This window comes from Neopsephotus bourkii, unplaced genomic scaffold (assembly GCF_033783945.1).
Source record: "Neopsephotus bourkii isolate Nb327-2 ecotype Australia unplaced genomic scaffold, CSIRO-AGI_Nbou_v1 NB_1792, whole genome shotgun sequence".
Taxonomy (NCBI): Eukaryota; Metazoa; Chordata; class Aves; order Psittaciformes; family Psittacidae; genus Neopsephotus; species Neopsephotus bourkii.
The window spans coordinates 5,825,397-5,845,166 of NW_026902266.1; the positions used below are offsets into that span (position 1 = coordinate 5,825,397).

General features: G+C 42.6%; 1 protein-coding gene and 1 long non-coding RNA gene across 7 annotated transcripts in view; one reads left to right on the forward strand and one right to left on the reverse strand.

The window, feature by feature from the left end:
- The window catches only part of MOB2 (MOB kinase activator 2), a 118,874-nt gene that overhangs the window by 1,197 nt on the left and 97,907 nt on the right, over positions 1–19,770 (reverse strand). For all 5 annotated transcript variants that reach the window (XM_061342482.1, XM_061342479.1, XM_061342481.1 and 2 more), the window contains exons 2-4: positions 8,603–8,763; positions 7,309–7,402; positions 924–1,048 (exon numbers count right to left, since the gene is read on the reverse strand). In XM_061342482.1, the coding sequence (XP_061198466.1) occupies positions 924–1,048; positions 7,309–7,402; positions 8,603–8,763 (380 nt within the window). The remainder of the gene's footprint in view (positions 1–923; positions 1,049–7,308; positions 7,403–8,602; positions 8,764–19,770) is intronic.
- On the forward strand, positions 974–5,734 carry LOC133206461 (uncharacterized). Of its 2 annotated transcripts, XR_009723772.1 has the most exons (3): positions 974–1,113; positions 3,453–3,726; positions 5,647–5,734. It is a non-coding gene; the product is annotated as an uncharacterized LOC133206461 (long non-coding RNA). The 2 variants fall into 2 exon arrangements; XR_009723771.1 differs by lacking the exon at positions 5,647–5,734 and having other exon boundaries at positions 3,453–3,904.

Genomic DNA, 19,770 nt, shown 5'->3' on the forward strand with positions numbered 1-19,770 from the left:
AAATGGGAAAAGAAATAGAAGGAAATGCTGGGTGCCTCCTATGAGGCATAGCTGACACCGTGCTGCTGGAGCAGTCCTGTGCCTGCATAGTAAAAGACAATTATTGGACAACTACTTTGGTAACACTAAAAGTGAAACTGAGGCAAGCAAAAAACAATGCCTATAGTCCTGTGTGTGATGCACAATATGAATTATGTTACTGGTCTGAAGTGCACCTTGGCCACACGGAGAAATCTCTTGAAACACCCTCACTGCCCTTGAACAAGCATACTAAAAAAACAAGTCAACTGCAGCTGTCCTACTAGGCACTCTCATTAGACACTGCCTCTCTCCAGATGAAGGTACTTGTAAGCAAAGGCTTAATGTCTGCTATATTGTAACATCCCAGTTCCCCAATTGAAGTGCTGGTTTTAATCTTGATTAAGCCCACCTACAGTAACTTCAGGTCTCTGTTTTCTTCCCCTCTTCTCCCCCTACCAAAGGTAGTGCACATAGCAATCTTGTTAGGATGCAAGTGAGAGTTAAAATTACTTTCTTACTGCTTTTCTGTTCTTAAAAATCACATTAAATCTTTGGGAGGGAGGGAGCCTGCAAACATCTGTAAGACAAGCCTGGTTGGGCAAGGAAGACAAGCCACATTCCTGGCAATCCAATTTCCCCCTTAATGCGTTGGGGCTATAAAGGAAATAGCAAATCAACAAGAAGATTAAATTTTACTATCAGCAGGCTGTATTGAACACATTCATGCTGACAGTTTTCAAACTTTTATCCTTTCTGAATACAGGCTAGAAGATCCCAAAATCCTTGAGGAAAAAGCAATCCCCAAAATATCAAACAAACAAATGAGAAGGCTGTGTGGTATTAATACATATGCTGAATGCAACTTCCACCTTACTTAGCACCTTACTCAAAAGCAGACATACCGTATTTTGTTGGAAAGACATCCTCATCTGTCACTAGTTTCTGCACTGAGCTCATGACGAAGTCAACATACTGAGGAGCAGTGCACTTGATCTTCTTTCCCCGCTCATCATACCAGTAGTACTGTCTGTGGAGAGAATTGACAGTGTCACCACATTATACCTCGGCTTCTCAGCAAAACTCCTTTAAGAGGTTAGTGTTGAATATAAAACAACAGGTGCAACATTACCAAAATACATCATAACTGATACAGAAGAGATTCACTTCATGGTATCTTTGTACATTAAACCTCTTCAATTTCTGTTAGCTAATCTTGTTTCTCCTGATCAGTTTAGTCCAGCATGCCAGTAGCACTGCTAAGCGCAGAATGCCTGTTGACCATTCTCCAAGAAAAAGAGCTCTTGTGAGGCAGAGGTAACACCCTGTCAGTGACAGGCTGAGGGTTTACGTACTGTCTATGTAGTACTATACAGTAGAGCATTATCTAACTATTTTTAAAGGGTAGCAAAATTGCACAATTGCTGATCTTTTGATGCTTAACAGTGCAGAAGATAAATTGGTCTTGTAGTAGTAGTAAACAGACAGAAGGTGGCTCCAAAACACCAGCTTTTTTGAGCTGGTGAAGTACTGGCAGCACTTCAAAGCACTACAAATCCCATTCCAAAATCCAATCTGGGGAAGGTTTTCAGGACCCTTTAAACGTTCCTACCAGCATGTCTTAGAACTCTGCTCCTCTGGTTAAAGACTCTCCAAAACACCTGAATTAATGTTGGAGTCTCTCACCGGTAAATAATCCTGTTGGATCTTAAGGAACAGGAGACATTAGCATATTGCCTGGCTCTTCAAATGCAACCATAATTTAATCAGCCATAATCATCTGATTAACTGTGGCGATTCCTCACCTCATGGAGAACCTGAAGGCTACAAAAGCACTGAAGGCTTGTTCCTTTTTTCTCTTTAAGCCATGGTTAATGAAAGCACCTCTAACTGTTAGCAGGAGCACCTATCCATCACTGCATTAGGCACACAGTGAGAAACGTTCCACAGATAAGGAATTTGGCAAAACTTTTTCCTGTGTCACATTTGAAGTGTCTTGAGTTCCACTTCCTGAATTCTTCCTTCAAACAGCCTAAGCTCCAGGCACAGTCCTATAGTATTACAGCACTGGCAAGAAATCCATTGTATTGGTTTTCCTAGAATGAAGCATAGGTGGGTTTTTTTCTGTCTTTGGAAACAAGGTTGAAAGTGGTTCGAGCATCAGAACTGGCTAGAAAGACACTTCACTCAACACAGGAGCCCATAAAGCCATTTTCTGCCTGTCCAGCTGCAACTCTGCTGCTCTTCAGCTAGCGATCTGTTACCTGAAATTCCTCACCAAATCACTGAACAAGCCTCACTGTAGACAAAATATCACTTAAGTGTAACATTTAGCAACCTTTGCATACTTTTGGGTTTTGTGGGCATGGTAAGGGGTGGTGGGGTGGAAGGTAAAAGACTGCAGATTGTTTTTCATGTGCCTAGCAGGGCTAGACTGCACTGAGCTGGATAGATGTACACATGTCACTTGGAAAGTGAAGTTTTAGGTATACTGGCCACCAGAAGTGTCTTGAAGCCACTAAAAAAAAGTGTTACATAGCGACTGTAAAGTTTTGATTTACATTGTGTTTTCACTCACTGAAAGGTTCTTCAGCGACCTGGGAGCAGTGGGGTGAAGACAACAATGCTGTTCATGCCCCAAGCCATAGGGAAGCCAATAGGAAGCTGCAGAAATAGAGTGGTTCAAGCTCTAAGAGAGGAAAGGCAACTAAAAACCAGTTCTGCAGACATGTGAGGTTCAGAATTTGTCTTTCAGCTCATTTTCAGCATGTGGCACTTGGTCACTGTTGTTTACTAGAGAGCACGGCTGACTGCAAAAAAAGGTGAGCAAGTAGACAAAACCAGCAGGAGTTAAAAGCTCTTTGTGGAGCTACATCAGGCATCAAAACGAGGAATTTGACCCTTAGGCACTGACTGTGTTCTTCATCGCTGCTTACTTCCTTTATACAATCCACATATAAGGAATTATACAATGCAGTGCTCTAGCCCAAGCCACCTCATTTGTCTAGTCCTGCAGTAAGCTGGAGTAAGACAGTTCTAGGCAGCTCAGACTTGTTTTGGGTCTTAGACAGTGCTTGTTGCCAAGAGCAGAGGCAGACTGGACTGTCTGTACCACAGCAGTTTTCTCATGCTGCAGAAATCCTCAACTGCAACATAGAAAGCCTAGTTTAAAGTTGCCCTTAGGCACAAAAATGAATCTGGATAATTGGATTTTGGTTAAAAGAAACAGTTCGGCAACTGTACAAGTTCACTTACATGAAAACCTAAGTGAATAAATTTTCTGTAACATCCCACTGCATACCCTTTTTGTCTTTCCTTGAAAATTAGGCTAATTAAGCGGAATAGGAATTTAAAAGTAGAATCATTTAAAGTAAGGGGATAACTGCAAGGATTGTCCTGTATATTAGAGTCATGCGTCTTCCTTATGTTTCAAGTTCTGTGAACAGAGTCCTCACAGGTCTTGGAGGAAGAGAGGAACCGCTGACATGCCATGAGCATCTCACACCTGGTGCTCAGCTCCCACCCATGCTGGAGTTATCTCCTTTAACTAGACAGGAAGCAGGTTGAGGCCACTGAAGGGCTCTGTCGGGCACAGCAGGCTAACTGCATTCCACCACTGGCACCGTGACAGTACAGTCCTGAATTAGGCAACGAATGGGAAGCAGAAAGGACAAGATGAGACAAAAGCACTTTTCAGAAAGTGCTCAGGTGATACAGATTTTGATTATTTCCCGTGTAAAATTCTGGCAGACTTAAAGTTTGCCAGTATGGACAGCAAGAGGAATTTGCAGCTCCACTCTAAATCACAGGGAGAAAGGACTATGAGTTTAACGGAGAAAAGCCTATCATGCAAATAATATAGTACACGTGATGTCACAATACTGCATCTTAATATACGTATGTATTTTATCACTTTGCCTGTAAAACACTCTGGGTTTGTGTTGATGACACAGAAGCCAAGGCAGAACAAACGTTACATCAGTGTATAAGAAAAACTTCTGGCAGATGCTGTGTGGAAAGAAGAAAGAGACAGGCCTAGAAATAGCGGAAGATGGGTTATGAAGAAAGCAGGATAGCAAACTACCAAATGCAAGGGCAGTAATACAGTGTCAGCAACCCAGAATACCTTTGGTGGTTTGATGGAGCAAAGCAACGTTTAGATGGGGTGAGGGAAGACACAAAGAAGCACACAGCTCAGGGAACTTAAATATAAGAAAACACGAAACATGCAAGTTTGAGCTATGATTTCTAGAAGGAAACATCTTCCATATGCAGAGACACTAAGGGCAAGGTAGATATGAGAAAGGAAATGGTAAGATTACAGAGGCTCTTAACTACTCCACTCATTTCAGCACGTTGAGAAGTTTTGCCCAGATGTCACCTACAAAATCAGTTGACAGCCCAAGGTGCTTTAGTTTGCGTAATAATAAGCTACAAGGCATACTAAATTTAAATAGTAAATACTGTGTTAAAACACAGTGCCTGTTTTATAGCAAGTCATCAGCATAGTAATGAGTGAAATAAAGTAACTCCCAAAGTTACATTCATGCTATCCTCATTAAACTTTGAAAATAAGTGGCCATTCTGGAATTTCTTTTGGCATTATCCCACCTTGCCGGCAAATGCTCCCATCTGTTCTACAAGGTGACTAGATTTTGGTCAGATGTCTCTTAGTGGTCTAAGCAGAAATTCTCCTCCTCATTGTGGGCAGATGGCTATGCTATCTCATACAGCTGACGGGGGCTAAAAGCTGCATCTGTCTTCAGCTTGTCAGTTGGCTGGAACTGTGATGAGATGTTAAAACCTCACCTCAAATATTTAACTGCAACTGGTATTTATTTTGTCAGCAAATACTGTAAACTTGAGTATTTGAGGTGCCTTTGAATATAAAGTAACTTGACAAGTAACCTGTTCTCAATAGTCACTTCAATATCTCAACCATAAATATGAAAAGCCTTCCTTAGGTACAACCAGAATAGTGTGCCTTAAGAGAACTGGGCAGGGAAACATAAAAAACGAACAGAATGCTGACTTTCATACAGAGCTACCTAGAGAAATCAGCACTGAAAAAAAATGCTGAAGTGCACCCTTATTCCAAGATACTATAATTCTGTGACAGTCTAATGTACGTAGATGCTGTACGAATCACAGCGACCACAGGTCAAATCTGGAGTGTCCATCAGGTTAATCAGCACCTGACTCTAATGTTTAGGAGGTACACTCTGTATACTAGAGACAGGTCAGGGGCACAATAAATCATATCAATGGATGTTTCTCCAACACAGTGAGCACGTCCTTACTTCATTAGGGCAAGATTAAAAAAATAAGGGGGGGGGGGGTAGGGGTGGAGAAAAAAAGAGTAAAACAAAAAGGAAGGGGGCGGGGAAGCAACATACAGCTTTGTCATAGTCGTAATTGGATATGAACAAATGAGCATCTTTGAGACAATTCTCAATGCTCCATTTGGACATATCTCTTCCAAAAGGGAAGAGCTAGGAAAGGTGGAACGTAAGGATTATCCAGAATTGTCATTTGGAGAACACAGTTACGAACAGGGCCTTCAAAGCTGAACTGCACTGAGGTATGCAGCTGTAGCCAGATGATCTCACCAACATGTTTTTTTCACAGACCCACCCACTTGATATAAGAATGAAATATGCAGCCTGCAGTTTGCAAACATGAATCAGTCATCTGCTCCCAAGTACAGGAAGATACTTTACTTAAGTTACGATTTAGCTAAACACAAACCATTTCAAGTGCAGACATGCTTCCTGTTATTCCCAAATAGCACAATTTTTCAGTTTTCCAAAACAAAGGATAAGAACACTGTGCTATCGGTCTTAACCACTAAAAATACAGAGTACAGCTGGAGCCGCCTACAGGCACTTCCTTTCTTCATTGTGCAGCCTGAACTGCCTACAAAGAACTCAAAATTCTTTAAGACTCCTTAGAGCAGAATGGAGAGACACTTATTCAGGTTCCCTACCAACACCTCTTTTAGCCAGTATTTCCTATCAGCCAAGTGGATAAACAGTTAATCTCAGTCCTTTGGACAGCCAGTGCTACATCAGGAATTTAAACATGAGAAAACTTGGGAGCAAGAGTCAACAAAATGCTCATCTTACTGATGACCATTTCTCATTTAGAGACATGCTGTCTTCTTTTGATAAAATCTGGTCCAGCAGAGATTTATTACTCTGTGTTCCAGCCTGCTTTCAAAGTCCCTACCATGGCCTTTAATTGTCTACTGGCAGTTATCTTTCCAACTTCTACATGCAAAGATATCCTCTGTACACTTCAGTGCTGTCAGAGAAAGCCCCTGATAGTAATTTCAAGTGTGCAAGATAGCCCAGTATATTAAGCAAAGATTCCTTTCTAAGCACTATGTAATTATTGTCAGATCCAATATAGAGCTCTGGTTCTGTTGCATACGTTCCCTGGGATGTTTGATGTACTGTAAGATTAACTGCTCAGTCTTCTCCTTTAAAAATCCATCTCAAATAAATTAATCCTAAGAAATGCAGGAGGAGGGAAGAAAAGGACTATCAGCACACGTGCTGGAGAAAAAACCCCAACACGACACAACAAGCTTATTCATACTCATCTAGATCTCATATTCCATCATGTTGGACTGTGCTAATCAAGAGCAGGGGTTTATGGTAGCTTTTTCTTCTATTCACCATGTACATTAAAACTACAAAGCTTCCTTTCATAAGTGATAGTCAACGTTAAAAAAGTCTCCTAAGTCCTACAGGAGGGAAGTGCCAAACCAAAACGTTTTCCTTACTCTTTGCAAAGCTGCCACTTGCGTCCTCTGTGCCCAGGGGCTCAGGCAGAAAGCCAGCAGATCACATCAGGCTAGAGGTTATCTGTCAGCAGCCTGGTGCTCTGTCAGCATTCCAGCTATCAAAAGCACCCTCTGAGGTTTTTGCAATTTGTTTATCCTCCCTGGCCTTCTATGAAATCCCACACTGTTACCAGTAAGGACAGTTTTGCCCTGCTCTTCTCCTCTCCCCAAAAGCTAAGCATAGGGTAATTTGCCTCTCTGATCTGACCTTATAAAACCAGCTCAGAACAGTCCAAGGTTCTCATCCCTCTGGTCCCCCACAGAAACAGACTTCCACCACCCTTCCTTACTGAGGCAAGAGAAGAGGATGTACAGCTGCCATGTTCTCAACTAAGTACAGATCTGCTGTAGAACACTTGCCCAATGCCATCCAGCACCAACATCCTCCCCCATGTGACTCTGAAGATTTCACAGAAACCTTGTAACTGTAAGCATTGACTTACGTATTGCACACGGCCATGGTCTGACATGACTCTCCTGTACAGAATTCTGAGATTGTACTATACTGTAAGTTGATGTGATGAAAGAAAGTTGTTGCTGAAAAATAAAACACAAAGGAAAGAAATTCAGAACTAAAATACTTTCAAATGCTGGACAATTATTTAAATAAAGCAAAGTGAAGTGACGTTAGAGTTTTGAGCTTGCATATAAATTTAAACATGATTTGGCTAAATAAGTCTAATGATGAACAAAGAGCTGCACAGAAAGAAAGCTCTTGTTTTCGTTTAAGATTAAAGCACCATGATGCATTGGCTCTTATTACTCATTAAGCAGCAAGACTGGAAAGTGTCTTCGTCATCAGCCTCACCTTCACAGTAGCACACTACTACAAGCTGAAAGCAAACAATTTGCTATATTCTTTTGAAGTAAGATTTAAAATGTGCAGTGACCAGAAAAGAGCATTCATAGTTCTCATGACATACCTCTTTTTTAAAAAACAGCAGGAAAACTAGTACATTTCAACTGTTCAAAATTCTGAGATGATTTAACACCTTAATACTCTTCAGGAGACACCTGGATTTTTTTTTTAATGAGTTTCTATGAACTTTCCTAGTGTGCAGTTAAAGGTAGTTTCTTGCTACTGCCACATACTGTTGGAAATGTGGACAAGAGTGTGTCACAGCTGCAGGTTAGGCCTGGCAGGTGAAGCAGAAGCACAGAGAAGTACTGTAAATCAGAACAGGGATGCACAAATACAGCATTCAGTCACAGTAGTCAGTCATGTCTGAGTTCCAGCTTGATGACAGTTTGAATTCATGCTAATTCTACCAAAGCTTGGGAGGTGTGGGGAAAAGAAATACAACCAAAAGGGTTCGAAACTTCTGGCTTTAGGCATAACTTGCTTTGCATGCAAGTCTTAATAAACTAGCATTTTTAGAGTGTTTCTGGAAGACCAATAGCTTGAGTCAGAAACATGCGGAACCAGCCATTTTAGCAAATAGTCAAAGGGAATCTGACAGTCCTCAAAACATGGTCAAAAACTCTATGCCCTCAGCACCACAGTGAGGCAGCTGGAAGGAGAAAACACATCAGGGCTTCCGTGCTGCTGAGCACAGTTGGTTTGTACGGAAGACAGCTTAATTACTATTCAAGGTATAATGACAGGCATTATCCAGTAAGCATAAATAGTCATTGAGTGTTTTTCTAAGCACCAAAAACAGTAAAAAGGAGCAGAGTGAATGACTGCCTGCTTGGGTGTGGACAGTAAGCTCAGAGCTGTATGATCACAATACTCACTGTTGCTGGCTAGCCACTCGTTGAGATCTATTTCTCGTGGTAACATCACTAGCTCCTTAAATTCAAAGTCAGTAATTCTGGATTTTGTGTATTCTGGCTCTAGGTAAAGTTTCTTCTCTTCTGGTGCTGGTTTTTTACCGTTTGGCTTTCCCTTGGACTTCCTGCAAGAGATTAAAAAAAGAGAAGAAAAATTACCTTGACTGTTGATGGACAGCTACAGAAACCTGAAAGCAACTTGTTTACTTGAACTCTTGTATTTGTTTGCACTGCTCCTCCTGCCTTCCCTCCCGTTAGTGACTTTATTATTGTTGTTGTTGTTAAAGCAAAAGATAGTTTCTCAAAAAGTGTATCTGAACTCAGTCACTTTTTTCAAGTAACACTGGAAGTTCTGAACGGCCTTAAGAAGCTGGAGACTGAGCTGCTCCGTTTCCATGGCCCTTTTGCCAGTTAACACTGCAAAGTACTGGGAGAGTGACAGTCTCTTTCCTCCTACAAACAGCTGTGACAGCAGAGTGGCACTGTGCCTGAAGGAGCTACTCTAACGTGAGTATAGTAACAATCTGCTGCATCATACAGCTAACTGCCACCTGCAGAATGGGAATTTGAGGGATGGCAAAGGTGGAATGCTGCAGGAAGACAGCTCTCAGCTGGAAAAACACTTTTTGCACACTCTGTACTGGCACTGCTCATTCAAAGTGACAGCATTCCTCACCACTCCAGCTCTCCATGCTCTGAGACACCAGAAACTTGACAGTGAGCAACTGTAACTCCAGCTAGAAACTCTGATAACTACAAAACCACCTGCCTCCTTGACTCCTGGAGTGCCTGACACAGAAAGATCTCAGTTCATTTTTTCTGAAAATCCTTTAAAATCTGATGCATTATGCAATAAACTTCCATTGCAATTTATAAAAGCAGGCAAACCGCATTCCATAAAATGCATTCTTTCCATAGCATTTTGTGACTTTTCATCTCCCATTTCTGAAGTGTTTGATGTAATCACTAGCTTTCCTCCCGCCCTGTTTTTAACACCCTTAAGCCAGACTCTCAACCCAACCCATGTTCCAGGGCTAGGGGCTCAGCAAGAAGTGAGGAAGGACACTGGGTCAGCACTTTGGTCTTTCAGGCTGTGCAGTCAAACAGCTGCATATCCACGTTTCTGTAGTTAAGAAAACACCTAACCAGAGACAGAAGAGGCATTTTATGATGAAGGACAAAGCGCAGTAAGGCAATACTTGCTCTGTACTATCAAATGAATACAAGGAAGAGATGCCAGGATTTTTTTTCTCAGCTTTTCTTGGTTAAAGAGGATTTAAGGATCTGTAAAACCAAGACAAGCCCACCTTTGCATACGGCTGCATTGAGTTTGCTACTGAAACTCATTCAGATCCATCCAAAAGAAACTGACCTCATGTCTGGCTCTTAACACACTTCAAATAATCTTCCAACTGTGCCCTGAGATACATACGGGTTTGAGTTTTTCTGTGAGGCTGGGATACAGATCTTTGTGGAGTGGTGTTTGAAGTGTCAGTGCTTTCCCCAAAGCAAGTACAATTACTTAGATTTCTCTCTTTATGGATGCTTTTTACTGATCTGCTCATTAAACCCATCTTCAGAATGACCCACAGTCCCCATCATCAGCACTGCAGTACAGCAAGACCAAGATCTGCTTTCCACAAGAAAGGAATGCCATCACTTGGTCACCAGCACTTCAACTTGCTCTGTCTTGCCATGTTTCTCTCTAACCAGTCAAGACTGGAGGGACTTTGAAACTTCAGGAAGGTCATCATAAAAAAACCAACAACCAACAAACAACCCAAAGAAAACTTAGTGACAGCAGCACGATATACGCTTATACCCTCAAATATATACCCCCACTTCAGGAGGTCTCTGGTAGGGAAAAGATGGCCACACTTCATTTACTTATGTTAATGAGAAAGGTGGATTTCACAGTTAGAGAGAAAGTGCTATGACACAGAACATCTTTTTGAAAGAACACACAGTACCAGAATAAACTAAAACCAGTGTATGCTACTCTTTCACATTTCCTTGCCATCTCCTTTTTCCACAGCAGTGTACTCCAGTTCAAACAAAGCCTGAAAGATTTGTCCCTTACATTGATATAATGAAGTAACCTGGACTAATTCTCATAGATGCTCCACAAAGGGATGTTTTGGGACATGCAAAGTCAGATATTCCTCGGCACGCTCTTAATAGAGAGGGATGGTCAGTTAGACCAACAGCTCCCAGTTGTCAGCTAACTATTCTTGTCTTCAAACCCTTGCATTTGCTAGATCTTGTTTAAATCTCACCATGTAAAAATACGCTACAGATAAAAAAGAAAACGCCATGAAAGCAAGAACTGCAGGAGGGCCTTAAAGGTATTAAAAGAAGCTATGAAAGATATACTTAATATATTCTCAGGCCTGAGACTTCAGGTTTTCACAAGAACTTAAGACGATATTCAGGGAAAGAATAATGGCATAAAACAGCCTTGTTCAGTAGTCTGTATCCTGACTTGACAGCAAATGAAGCAACATGTTTGACCGCTTCCTTTTGTAGGAATACCATGTTAAGACTTGAAACTACCTTACCCTGACAATCAACAGCATAAATCCAGTGGAAACTATGCACTTGGCCCTGAGCTAGCAAAAAATACGCCAGGCCACTGATTTGCTTAATTCCCAGCACAGGCTGTGTTACTTCTACATTACTGAAACCAAGCCTGGCACGCTCCATACAGCACCTTCATACCTACTGGGCCTCTGACAGACAATATTAAGGTTTATTCAGAAGCTACTTTTCAGCAGTTGGGCTTATGGGTTTTCAGGTTTGGTTTGGGGGGCAGGATTCAGGCATTCAGGGATAAGTTGATTTTTAAGGAAAATTAGCATTCCAGTAACAATAATGCAGAAAATATCTTCAACTTCAGGAACTGGTTTGACAAACTGCATTAACCATGCTGGGGGAGAAAATTTATCCGTGAGAAATAGTTTGGATAGAACAGAGTTTGTGTCTTTGCTTCACTTCAGGATACTTAAGCCAAGGGACCCAGGTTAGGGTATCGCCACGTCAGCTAAGAACAGTTTTCTGAGAGGAGGAGGAGAAATGGAGAGAGGTCAGATAGTCTGTCATAGAGCCAGGCTATGGAGGGAAACCACAGAAGGAAGCCAGACATGTAAGGCTGAGGCAAGCCTTCTACTGAATAGAAAAGAGCAATGTACCTCACCCACACCAGCATCTTCTCCCTGTTTCAAGAAAATAAACAAAAATTTGACACTAAATATATTTCACAAGTTTCCAAATGCAAACAACTGCACATCGTCCTTTTACAAAAACTAGACTCCCTCATCTCCACACAAGTGTCAGTTCTCTGTCAGATCAGCACATGCAGCCACTTTGCATCTTTTCGATAGTTTAAGTCTTTCCACAACTGCTTTGTGCTGGAACTGGAGCACTTCATAAGGAAGCTTCATGAAGGATCCCATGCTCTGCCCCTTCCCAAAGCTTTGGCTCAGTTTAAAAATGCACTGACTCGTGTATCATCACTGAATCTGCAAAATGCTCATAAATCAACTGCTATCAGAGGGCTTATTCACACCACTGAAACCTGAATGTCAAATCGCTGTGTGCAGCACAAACTTCTTTGTAATCTTCTGCAGCTGATGAGAGCTAAAGCAAGCCCACAGAGATTTTCCACCAACAGATTTCCATGACCTGCACACAGTGCACTTGGGACACTACACGGTCCAAATGCTGTATGTACAGACTGAAAAAATACCAGTCTTAAAACCATCAAGTTTTGAACTAGACCACACACAGTATCACAGTATCACAGTATGTTAGAGATTGGAAGGGACCTCAAAAGATCATCTAGTCCAATCCCCCTGCCAGAGCAGGAACACCTAGATAAGGTTACACAGGAACGTGCCCAGGCGGGTCTTGAACGTCTCCAAAGAAGGAGATTCCACAACCTCCCTGGGCAGCCTGTTCCAGTGTTCTGTCACCCTCACTGAGAAGAAGTTTCTTCTCAGGTTTAAGTGGAACCTCTTGTGCTCCAATTTGTACCCATTTCCCCTTGTCCTTTCATTGTTTGCCACTGAGAAGAGCCTGGCTCCATCCTCGTGACACTCCCCCTTTATATATTTATATACACTAATAAGGTCACCCCTCAGTCTCCTCTTCTCCAAACTATAGAGACCCAGCTCCCTCAGTCTTTCCTCATAAGGGAGATGCTCCACTCCCTTAATCATCTTAGTTGCCCTGCGCTGGACTCTCTCCAGCAGGTCCCTGTCCTTCTTAAACTGAGGGGCCCAGAACTGGACACAATATTCCAGATGAGGTCTCACCAGGGCAGAGTAGAGGGGAAGGAGGACCTCTCTCGACCTACTAACCACCCCCCTTCTAATACAACCCAGGATGCCATTGGCCTTCTTGGCCACAAGGGCACACCACACATCTTCCCTCAGTGAGGCAGAACTTCGGTTATAAAGTCAGACTTACTCATATTAACTGAGTTATGTTCAGTCTAGGCTGTAAAACCATGGGTCTAGTTTGGAAAATATCAATACTGAAGCATTTTCTTTACGGACTTACAAAGCTAAAGCTCACAGCAGTACAGAAGAAACAGTTTCAGGAACTTGATGATGTGATTAGGAATCAATAAATCATAGCTCCATATTCCAGATAAACCAAAACTCGTATGTTCACAATTACCAGCATTACGAAATAAAACGTAGGAGTTAGCTTCCTTCCTTCTGCTCTCCCCTACCTCCAAGTTCACTCTTGTTTCAAAGACTTGGAAGAAAACACCATCTACCTGGAACCAACTCCAAATGTGCAAAGCAAAGCATCCATTACTTCCTTTGTTGCAAGCTGTTCACATTCAGGATGCCTTCCCTAATTTTTCATTTTCTGTTTAAAGTACATAAATACAAAAAACTGCACATAGCCGTTCCCAAGCTGTCCCAGAACACCCCTGTAAGTGAAGACTAGAGGAGCGAACATAAAGCAGCACATTCAGCAACAGCTCATTCAGCCTGCTTTCAATGAAAGGAGAAGTGACAAGAGTGGTGGAATTTTACTATTCTATTCAGGAAACACCAAAATTCATAACCTGCAAATGATTATTTACTGGAAAACATAACTAAATGTCATATAAAACCGTAAAAAGGGCAGTATCTTTCAAAGCACTGCACCCTAAAGCAAACCAAAGTCATGATTCGTGTTTACCTGTTTTAAAAACAAAAGAGTATTCTGGTAAATGTGTTTTAACATGTCTGTGTCAGACCTTCCCTACTTCCAAAGCAGCTGGGGGAATAGCTGTAATGCAGCAGTGTGGTGGAGGTCTGTCAAGAGGTCAGACCAAAACCTACCTGTCAATGCTACTATTGATTAAGGAAAGAAACATCTTTAGGGAACCCAAGGAGACAGCACTCAGCAGTTGTTATTGACAGGCAAACCAGAGTACAAACTAGTTCCTTAGATAACTCCCAGAATGGATAAGTCTGTGTGTGTCTGGTTTTCCCCACTCAGCTGAACGTGATGCCACAGGCCAAGTCACACCCACGAGTAAGTTCAGAAAGGGAAAAGTAATGGGAGATGGCAGAAGAGAGGTCCCTTCTAAGAAGGTTCAGCAAACTGGCTCCAGACAAAGACAGTACATTCATTAATGCTTCTAGCAGGGCTTCCATACTCAGCCTTGTGTTCAGCTGAGAAAACACAGCAGCTGGAAGTTTGCCTGGATTTCATTGGAGAAAGAAATGTATAAAACACTCAACCAAGTGACAGCCCCATTGGGCCACGATGACTTTTTCCCCCCAGTCTGCTTTCTTAAGATTGAGTAAAACTGCCAATTTTCCAGCTTGTTTTCTTATCCCATCTCAGTTAATAAAGATCCTCCTCTAATCTCTCTTTCATTTCCTTCTTGATCAGATGCCCAGTAGTTTCTTGATTTTAAAACCCCTGCACTTTGGAGCATCTTCAAAACGCCATCCAGGTATTAATTTAGTTTAAAAATCATTTGAAGAAAGTATTATCCCCATTTCATAGCAGAAACTGGCTGTAAGGTTCAAAGTTTATTCATAGTACAAATATTAAATATGTGCTTCACTTTAAACGGACATGGCTTATTTGGAAAGAAGCACATGTGTGAAGCAATCTGATTAACTGAAGAAATATCAAAGATGCAATGTCCACTATGCAGACATGCTTCATAACCTGATGTAGCTCACATCCCTTTGGAATTGTACCAGGCATCCATGGCTTTGGTCCTGAGGATCCTATTTATTGCAAGGTCGATCACACAGAGGAAACACTCATCATCATCATCATCATCATGGCTTGACTTCGCGAACGAAGATTTGGGAAGGGCATTTACCCACGCTTACTACAAGCGCGCTGATGACTAAGAAGGCCAATCAATATGGGATAGGCAAATCCGGCTACAAAAAGCACAGCAGAAGGTCTCCTTGGGTGGAACAGGTGGGACACGATTCTTCCTGTGTTGTCTTTTCTCCTCGAGACTAGTTCTTCGTGAACTCTCAAAGGAGTCAGCGGCATTATGTATGGTGTGCCTCCAATGGAGGCCAAGGTGGACCACTGATGGTAGTCAATATGGCCAAGGCTAAGGTATTGTTTCAGGGAGTCCTTGTATCTCTTCTTTGGGGCACCTCTCTTGCGGCTACCGGTGGCAAGTTCACCATAAACCATGATCTTGGGGAGGCGGTGATCCTTCATCCTAGAGACGTGCCCTGCCCAGCGCAGTTGCAGTTTCAGCAATGTGGCCTCGATGCTGGTGACCCCTGCCTGTTCAAGGACAGTGACATTTGACACAGTCAGTACAATGGATGTTTAGAATTGTACGGAGGCAGCGCTGATGAAAGCGTTCCAGGAGTCGCAGGTGATGACGGTAGATGACCCATGATTCAGACCCATATAAAAGAGTAGACAATACAATGGCTCTGTAGACACTGACCTTTGTACTTTTCTTCAGGTGTTTATTACACCAGACTCTTTTATGGAGTTTTCCAAAGGCACTATATGCCTTTGCTATTCTGTTGTCTATCTCTCTGTCAATTGTGGCATCCGAGGAAATGATGCTTCCCAGATAGCTGAACTGCTGAACTGTCTTAAGCTCTGACTCGCCGATGGTAATATGGGGATGGCGATAATCTTCTAGTGATTTATTAAATGCCAAGCTCCCTTAAACTGATCATGCAATTTAAGGTTATCTCTACCAATTCAGGATTCCTTTTCTCCAGAAGAAACCAGCACAGCTATAGTAATTCCTTGCTGCCGCCAGCAAGCTGTGCAGTTTCTTGCACTGCATCTGAAACTGAAAACTCTTCAAGGAAAACTGAGGATGCTCCAATCACCATCTCCTCCCCTTCACACCCAGTTAACTACCCGGGGGGTGGGGGTGGCTGTTTATTTTTTCCTGTTTAAATATGTGGCCTATTGAAGTGGTTTTAGTACCAGATATAAGGGTAACTTCAGAAAGTTACAAAGTTCATTTAAAAAAACTACAGTGGCAAGGAGCAGAGCTGCAGGCAGAACTCCAATCACTTTGTGCCCTCTGGATCATGCACCAGTTGCAGGTCCCAGCCAAGTCTCAAACACTCTGATTTCCATTTGAAAATTGGCAGAACAAGTCCAACAGGCCTTACACAGCAAATTCGTCTCCCCATTTGCAAACCTCAGAACTCACAAGCCATCTCAGTCTGCGAGGATGAAAATCACCACAGATTAGGAACCTTACAGGACAAAGATGTTTATTTTGCATTTATTTATTTACTTTAGTAACTGACCCTAGTTCTTACCCAAGGTTGGAGGGTATAATCCTAGTAATCCCCATCAAACTTAGAAGAGAGCAGGTCTAGACTCCTGACAATCCATTTATGTTACTGCTGGTGAGAAGTCAGTAAAAGCCCCAAGGTCCATAGCACCACATGCAAAAGTGACACAAAAAGTAGTACTGTTTTAAGGAGGATCAAAAAATAGGATGCCCAAAGAAATGGTACCAAATAATATTTTTAAAGTCACTTGAGGTTCTGGGGATTATTGGCAAGTAACCTCACTTGTGCTTTATAATACCTATAGATCACAATCTGGAAAACTTGGGGATTGAAATGGTACATTCCCCACTAAAACATTTATGTGGAAAACTTAAGCCTCCAACAGCAACACCATATTCCATCTCGCCCAGGTGTACCTCTACACCACAGAACTACTGGATACATCAAACGACCTTGGCCTTCAATTTTATCCTGTCATTTTTTCCTTTCTTTTTTAAGTGCCGTGGTTTAAAATACCATCCACTGATGAAGTATTATGGAGTGAAGTACTCCTGCCAAAACCTACTTTCTTGGTAATCTCAGGATGGGGGTTAGCATCTTGAAACACGGAATTAGAAAGGCAGCAAGCCAACATTTTTAGTGTCCTTTAGGCCAATCTTTATGAACACTTTCATGGTTTGATATTTTCCAGTGAATAAGGGTTTAGAATTCAAAATTAAAGGTATACAGGGTTTTTTAATTTTTGCTTCTCTCCCTTTCTGTGGGTAAGGAGTCAAATGGGATGCGAGTGGAAAAGAAGCGGGAATTTGAACCCAAAGATTTCAGCCATCCACAGAAAGCTACAGCTTAGTAAGGAAAGTCAGGTTAGCTGCTCACAGATTGACTTGTTACCTTTCTGGGTTTTCTGTGGCACTTTAGTGGAAAGAAGTTGCTAGTTAACTTCTGGTTAGAAATGTTCTGCGTAAGTAAGGGAGTCCCAAGCCCATTCAGAGCAGGAAGCAAACAGTTTTGTGAGCTAAACTTTATGAATCCTAGTGACAAATTCCCACCAAGAACAATGAAGATGCAGGTTATGCTCACTTTTATAGGACAAGAACAAAATCCTAGAGGCTGCCCTGTTTCCTGCCCCTGCAGCCCACAATCTTTTCTCGTTAGTTACCACAAGGAAGCTTAGAGCCGCTACACAGGTTAAAAATCACTTCTTAGTCATTCAACATCTTTCTTTGTACAGCACACAAGAAAAGGGGAATAACAAGCTTCATTTGAATATCAGGAGAGTTGCCCCTCGAGAAAAAGCAAGAGACAGTATTCATATTTCCCTCTCTCTTTAAAACCATATGAGATTAGTATCCCTGTGGAGATTTTTCTGCAATCCCATACCCTGTTTTAACCCAGATCACTGCTAAGTCTTTAGCTGAAAAAGCCACGTGTCAGCACACCCAGAACATAAATCCTGGATGTCCATACGTTCAGGATAGGGAAAGAGCAGAAAAGAGCATCAGCATGGGAAGAAAAGCAGTGTAAGGCACTGCAAAGCAAGCCCAAATCCCAGTGCAGCATGCAGTGCAATTGTTCACAGATTGCTGTGGTCAGACTGTTTCTCCAGGGCCTGAGGAATGGAAGGAGACTAAGGTTTTTATGACAGTCTCCGTTCCAATCTGACAGACCCCCTCTGACCTTAAGTTTCATTCTTCCCCTCTCCTGCCCGGGGTTAGCTCCAGGGCTCAGTTACTGCACAGGTCTAAGGGGGCTGCACAGCATAAAATGCCTTTGGCAGCATTTCTGGCCCTGCTTCTTCATTTTTGTTCTGTTTTTAAAAGTTACTAATAGTTTATTTAAGAGGAGGAGGAAAGAAGAATGTACCCTACATGCCAGGGAAACTTTTTCTTCTGGATTCTCATAGTGGCTCTTTGCCTTAAAAGGGAATCTTTGCTTGGCCTCCGGATGCTCTGCTGTAAACAGTCGGTGCCAAGGCATGGCAGGCATGTTAAGGATGACAAGTGCCATAACATTATTTCATAGTGCTGCTTCTCAACAGAAAGCCCATAACATTCTGTAGGGGCAAACTGTTTCAGCTGGTGCTGCTGGCAAAGCAAAGAGAACGTGGGGCACCTGCACATGCTGTGGCTCTGGTATGTCTGTCTCCTTTTTGTAGGACTCTCCACCCGCCCACTGGTGAAGGGTCTGGAGAAAAAGTCCAATGAAGAGTGGTAGAGGGAACTGGGATGGTTTAGTCTGGAGAAGAGAAGGCTCAGGGGGACCTTACTGCTCTCTGCAAATACCTGAAAGGAGCAGAGGTGCAGGTCAGTCTCTTCTACCAAATAACAAGCAATAGGGTGAGAGGAAACAGCCTTAAGTTGCACCAGGGGAAGTTTAGATTGGATATTAGGAAGAATTTCTTCACTGAAAGGATTGTCAAGCCTGGAACAGGCTGCACAGGGAGGTGGTGGAGTTGACATCCCTGGAGGTACTTGAAAGACATGTAGATACAGCACTTAGGAACTTGGTTTAGTGGTAAGACTTGGCAGTGTTGGGTTTACGGTTGGACGCAATGATGTTAAGGGTCCCTTCTAACCTAAATGATTCTGATTCTACTTCTCTCCCTCCTCCTCTCCTCCCTTGCATGTCACCTCCCGCCACTACCTCAGTGTTTGCCCATAGCAGTGTATCAGCTGCATAGTAACTGTTTTTCAAAGTACAGTGCTGAGCAACCAAGTATTTGCTGGTGGTCCAGTACCACTGCTGCTGCTGCTGTTCCTCTTCTGTTCAGGATCCCCCATCTTCAATGCAGCTCTGGGAAGAATGGCTATCAAGGCAAGGCCAGGCATGTGAACAGCTCAGTTAATGCTACAGAAATGCAGAGTGCATTCTTGTGGTGAAACATGCTGGACTGGATGGAGTTTCCTTTCTTCTCTGGGTTACCTGCCAGAGCTCCTCCCCCAGACCCAGAGGAGGTGTCCAGCCTCTCCAGCTGCCTTTGGGGAGGCTCTTCTGACTGTATAATCCTTTCACTGGTCCAGGTTGCCCTTCAATCAACACACCTAGGAGAGGCTGAGTGGGGCAGAGCTGCAGGGACACCAGGAAGTGATGTCAGATGGGGATGAACAGACTGTTTATTTCTAGGAGCCAGTGATGCAATACAGTGGAACCATTCACCGGTAGGAACAGCAAATACTCCAATGTTCTTTTTGAAATGTTTTCCTTCACCTTTGTGCCCCTCACACATCCAAACCAGGAGGTGCCAACATGAAGCCTCTGCAAGACTTTTCTCCAAAGTGATGTACTACAGTCCAGATTTTTGGTAATTTGGGGATTAGGAAAGAAAAAGGATACAAATCTTTCCTAATGTTAACTTTGAAGAGCTTGACACGG